The sequence below is a fragment of the Berghia stephanieae genome, chromosome 5 (genome assembly GCF_034508935.2).
Source record: "Berghia stephanieae isolate SIO BIC M18660-M18661 chromosome 5, UCSD_Bste_1.3, whole genome shotgun sequence".
In the NCBI taxonomy this organism is placed as follows: domain Eukaryota; kingdom Metazoa; phylum Mollusca; class Gastropoda; order Nudibranchia; family Aeolidiidae; genus Berghia; species Berghia stephanieae.
In genome coordinates, this window is record NC_088364.1 from 64,497,000 (window position 1) to 64,502,999 (window position 6,000).

The following is a 6,000-nucleotide window of genomic DNA, read 5'->3' on the forward strand; positions in this document are numbered from 1 at the left end:
TGCTCCAACCGGAGTGAATATAAGTGAGTGTGTAATTCAATAATAATGACACATGTTGAATCTTTGTTTGCGTTACTTTTACGAGAAAAACAAGTCTTGACCAATCCCCATACAATACTCACCCAAGTTGAACGTTGGCACGGTCAATGGTGTTCCTCATCTTCTCTTGGCATCTCTTGATGATGTCAACCTCCTGATGAAAGATTTTTCAACATGTAAATATTATCTCAATCACGATTTAGTTACTATGACAACTAACCATTTATTTAAAAATTCTTAAAATTAAGTGTTATGCATCAATGAGTTTGTTGTTTTGTTGTTGTTGTTGTTTTTTTTTTTTTTGTTTATCGAAAGAAAATACCACCAAATACATTTGGAATAAGGTGTGTAGTTTGCCTAACCGGCAGACGTGTCTTTGTTATTTCTCTCCCTACTTTTTAATATATTATGTATTTTTATTGTAGTATGTGTAGTGTTTTAACAAGTTTAAAATGTAACACCATACAAACTGTGGAGTGATCCTCGACAATAGTGGAGGTTTCCACAAGACGAAGAAGAAGGAACACAACTCTTTTGGGTTCATTGTGAGCATTCATGTTAGCCTCAAGAATGAAGTTATCTAATTTCTCCTCTGTCTTATCTTTAAAATACCAACCTTGATGAGTTCTCTCTCTGGAGCATCGTGGACCAGGTCGATAGACTGGCGCTTCTCACGGTGGTAGAGGCACTCCTGGGCAATGTGCAATGGATTCTCAGTTTCGGCAAGGCATTTCTCCAAGATTCTCTTGGCCTGTGTGGTGAAAACGAAAATATTCATCATTGTCAGCATTAATCAAAATCAAATCATAAAAAGTGGCAGCGACATCACCAAAACAATATCAAACAGATACACAGATACAAAATTCTAAGGTCCCTGATTTGATCATAATCTTTTCTCTTAACAATTTAAAAACCAAATAAATAAATTTAGCTAAATAAATAAATAAATAAATAAATTTAAAAATTAATTAATTAATTAATAGAACAGAATTCCCTTAAATTAATCTCCAAGGAGAAATTTGACTTTAGGGTATATTCCAGGGGAAGACTGAAATAACCCAGCCGCAGTGCAGCGCCACAAAGTGGACAAGGGCAAAGTGACTTGCTCAAAGGCCACATAGTTAGCGGAGTATTGAATTCAGTACCTTTCGGGTATGAAAAAATGACCATATCACCATGCCATGCTGCCCCCCCCCCCCAACACACACACCCCGCGATATAGAAAGATAAATTGTTTTAATACGACACAAAATATTTGCCTATTTACCTCATTGAGTTGGTTGGTCTCTGTGATCATGCTATCGGTCTCATGGTTGAGTTCAGTCTTCCAGAAGCTGATGTCACCAATACGTTCTCCAAGACGCTTTCCAACGTCACTCTGGGTCCTCTTGGTCTTGTCGTCAGTCTCTCTGTAGGTGGAAAATACACATTTTTTAGAAGATGCAACAATGTAGAATCATCCAATCCTATTAAAGTCCACGGATAGTACATACAGTGAAACACACTTGCCACGGACATGCTTATAACCAATCTATGGAAATAAGGAACCATGTTTGTACAAGAAATGTTGATATAAAGATCCATTGTTTTTCTTCCTGGGGATTATTCTTTATATTCCATTCTGCACTGCATACCAATAAAGCGCGAGGAAAAATGGGGAAAGCAGTGTGTGTGTGTGTGTGTGTGTGTGTGTGTTTGTGTGTGTGTGTGCGTGTGTGTGTGAGAGAGAGAGAGAGGGGGGGGAGAGAAAAAAGAGGAGAGGAGGGGGGGAGAAAGAAGGAGAGAGATAGAGAGAAGAGAGAAGAGGGAGGAGGAAGAGATATAATAAAAAAAAAGAAGGAGATAGAGAGAGAGAGAGAGAGAGAGAGAGAGAGAGAGAGAGAGAGAGAGAGAGAGAGAGAGAGAGAGAGAGAGAGAGAGAGAGAGAGAGAGAGAGAGAGAGAGAGAGAGAGAGAGAGAGAGGTGAATGTAACACATGAAAATTTCAATAATGAAAACCAACCTGCAGAGGCGGACGGTGTCCATGCGAAGGCGCTCGGCTCCACTGCGCACACGGTCGGAGGCAAGGTAGTTGCCTTGGTTGGAGGCAGCCCAGTCGTTGGGGGTGAAGCGGGTGTACAGAGCATTGCGGGCAGCAGCAAACACAGGGGGGACTTTGAGGGCGTCCAGCTCAGTTAGATGAGTCTTCTGGGACATTGGGTCTGGCATGCTGCGTGTGACGGCAGATACTGGGTTCACCTGGGGATTGCGTGTATAGAAAACCAAGAATAATCCTCAAAATCTAACGTAAAATACAAATCTTTTCTCGTATGGTTACGATGATATAAAATAATTTGTTAAATGCGGGTTTTTTTTTTTTGTTGTTTTTTTTTTCTTCTGAAAAGATATCCGAAGGCCTTTTATAATGACATGTTGTTTAAATAATATAATGTTGTTATTTCTATGGCGCACAAATATAACCAAATAACCTCACATATTAAAGTTTTGTTGATCTTTTTGGTTTGTTTGTTCGTTTGTTTAATTGTTGTTGTTTTGTTGGGGGTTTTTTTTTTTTGGGGGGGGGGGGGTGGTGTTTTAAAAAATGTTTTTGTTAGTTTGTATGTTGTTTTTATTTTGTTTTATTTCAAATTCTATCATTTTGAGTGTGTGTGTGTGTGTGTGTATGTGTGTCTGTGTGTGTGTGGTTGGGGGGGGGGGGTGTTCTTGTGTCACTCTAATATACAGATGTATTATACTAGTTTTGTAAACTTCAATTGCACAGCATGACTTGATATGTCAGAAGTAAATTATCTACCAATTATCGTGGTTCATATTAATTTGGTCTCTTCCAATTGTATGTCTTAGGAACAGAGACATTTGCCTCGAATGATTACACTGGCTAGGGGGGATTAAACCCTTAAGATTCCCGTCAACACACGCCTCAGTGTCAAACCTATCAGCTACCCAATGCCACAAAGTGAATCAGTGTGGTCAGTTCCTTCCCTTGTACAAACAACCTCTTAGGCTTATCGATTTTTAACACATTGGAGTGTGTGTAAACATGGGGAACTTCGTATTGGCGTTCTATTAATAATTGTCGGCATTCTTTGCACTTTGATATAGTTATTTTATTATCAAAACACGAAAGACGAAGATTTTCAAAGATGCAAAGGAACACAAATATTATATCCTTGCAGGCTAAACTTATGATCATAAGAAACTTGCGTGAATTTGTAAAAATAAGATCCGAAGTCCCAATTCTGCCTTATGCTGAGGAAAATCCCTTGTTTAAATTCGGGCAAAATTCTCTTGTTTTCTCCCAATTTGTGACTTAAGATAACCGAAAAGAGCTTAGAATTCTCTTGCGTTGAATTGCCTCTATGGATGGCCCTCAATTATCATAGAGATCGCAAAGTCTCGGGTTCAAGAATTTTGACAAGTTAAGGGTCATATTCATTAACGATATAATTGAAGTTTGAAAAATTGAACAAATATTTTAAAAATACAGGTAAACGTCAGAAGTAATCTGTGGAACACTTCATTGTCAACGAGACCCGGACACCTGTCCAAAATAGTGTGATTAGCATTGAAAAATCCGGACTCTCAGAGCATTCTGGCAAGAAGCAAGAATATTTCCATGGAATACACTTATGGGCTTAGTTTTGTTCAAATGATAATCTATTCTTGGGGCAACCGTCATGTCTAGATTAACATATTTAACAGGCTAATACTGCGCTGCGCGTAGGTACTCAATTATAATGTTCACATCACAACTTACCATAATCCCCTTCAATAAATAATGAGATTTTGAAAGTTCTGAAATACGGATTTTGTATAGCTGGTGCCACACCAAAGGGGGAGAAGAAGAAGAAGAAGAAGAAGAAGAAGAAGAAGAAGAAGAAGAAGAAGAAGAAGAAGAAGAAGAAGAGAGAGAGAGAGAGAGAGAAGAGGAGGGGGGGGGGGGGAAAAGGAGATGGAGATGTATTAGGAGAAGAGCTAAATGCAAACACAAACTTATCAGCTTCCCTCGGTTTGCGGTTGAATCTCAAATTTCTAAATTATCTTAACTCACCCTGGCGGTTTGGTAGTAGGTGCTGGGTCTCCATGGGAGAGTGGTGAGAGATCTTCTGAGAGGGGAGGGGGCGGGGAATGTGTCAAACGTCTTGCTACCTCCTTGCATGGTGCCGATGGTGGGCAGTTGTGTGTACTGGGTCATCTGACGTGGCCCAGTCAGGTAGGTGGCTGTTTGAGTCTGTCCTAGATATTCCATGCTGAAGGATAAAAAAGGCTATCTGCGGGAAAATAAAGAAGGAGAGGAGTGCGCATGAGTACGGCCATGTTTGATATCCATCAAAACATCTTCTTCTTTCCAATGGCCAATCTCTACCAACGCCAAAAGTGCAACAACAACAACAACAACAACAACAAAGAAAAAAAAAAGGTCAACGTGAGCATTGTACAGTGGCTGCCATGGTATGGTAATGGTAGCCATAATATAGGGTTTTTAGTTTACAAAATTTAATATTAGTTTTTTCTTCAGAAACTAAACGAGCAATATAGAAAATTATCGAGATGAAGAGAGATGCATTAAAGTTATGGTAAGATATTATTATAAGATTATTTTTTTAAAATTGTGACTTACAAGACAATGGTGTAAATTTTTTTTTTAAATGTCTTAAAATAAAACAAATTTCACTTCCTTTATCTATCGGGTTAGGAAGTTTAAGTTTTCTGGCTAAAATGAGATAAACGTGTTTTGTCTGTGTGAGAGGTAGTAAAGCGCTTTCAGCATTGTGGAAATTAATGCTCTCTTCATATAAAAATGGATATTTAATTTACTCATTTTGTTTATTTTCCAGCGGCATTGATTTTCCACTTCCGGCACACATGATAGTATGAGCGTAAGTATATTATGTATTAGGGGTCGGTATGTGAGGGATAGAGAAAGTGAGGTGGGGGTGGGAGAGAGAGAGAGAGAGAGAGAGAGAGAGAGAGAGAGAGGGGGGGGGTAGTCCCAGGTTTGAGAGTTTTCGACAAGATAAGGGTCATTTAATTCCATCGATATTTGAAGAACAAGTTTTCTGAGGAAAAATCTAAAAATCTAAAAAAATCAAAAAATCTAAATCTAATCCGTTTTTCCACAATGACGCAGATTAAACAATACGAAACGAAACTCCAAATATCGACCACATGTCTGACGAAGGAAAACAACATTGCAGAGAAATTGTTTCAATACAATAAGATTGATCTGTATTCAGATATCTTTCATTGGCTATAAATTTAAAAGAAAAAGAACTTGTAGACAATACAAACACATACCCCCCCCCCCCACCTTCACCCCCACCCCTACCCCAGATATTAACGACAAGTTTGACGAAGGAAAACCTTTTAATTGTTTCAATACAATGTGAGCGACAAGCATTCCGTTTGATTTTTTATTAAATTTCTACATTAAATTATTCTCGTTCAATAAATAATTGGATCTTTCTTTAAAAATAAGGCATAAAGTTAATTAACCGACGCTGTGAAATTGATCAGCTTGCAAACAAACCTACACATATAATATTTCATCGATTTATTTTTTAACCTTTACATCTGGAGTTTGCGTTAATTCTGACCTGATCAAACAAAACTGTGACACACTAGATTCTCCCAATCAGACCGAGAACATTTAAATTATATTATAACACATAAAATTGTGTTGGTGTGTCTGATCTCATGGGATAAATAACAATGTGAAATTGAATGTAAGCTTCAATTTAATATACGAAAACAGATAATATGGACGTTTCGGGTTTCCCCTTTATCAATAAAACAGGATGAATGAAACACTACAGACGAATGAGATAATGTGGTAGTGGCGTTGTTAAGGTGAATTCCACAACCACATTATCTCATTCGTCTGTAGTGTTTCATTCATCATGTTCTATTGATAAAGGAGAAACCCAACGCGTTCATATTATGTTTTCGTATATTAAATTG

At 38.0% G+C, this 6,000-nt stretch overlaps 1 protein-coding gene across 3 annotated transcripts in view; it reads right to left on the reverse strand.

Moving 5' to 3' along the window:
* The window catches only part of LOC144973401 (tektin-3-like), a 35,450-nt gene that overhangs the window by 5,870 nt on the left and 23,580 nt on the right, over positions 1–6,000 (reverse strand). For all 3 annotated transcript variants that reach the window (XM_078915775.1, XM_078915777.1, XM_078915776.1), the window contains exons 2-6: positions 4,091–4,310; positions 2,042–2,277; positions 1,307–1,448; positions 656–790; positions 123–193 (exon numbers count right to left, since the gene is read on the reverse strand). In XM_078915775.1, coding sequence (XP_078771901.1) covers positions 123–193; positions 656–790; positions 1,307–1,448; positions 2,042–2,277; positions 4,091–4,288 — 782 coding nt within the window. In that variant the 5' untranslated portion in view covers positions 4,289–4,310. The remainder of the gene's footprint in view (positions 1–122; positions 194–655; positions 791–1,306; positions 1,449–2,041; positions 2,278–4,090; positions 4,311–6,000) is intronic.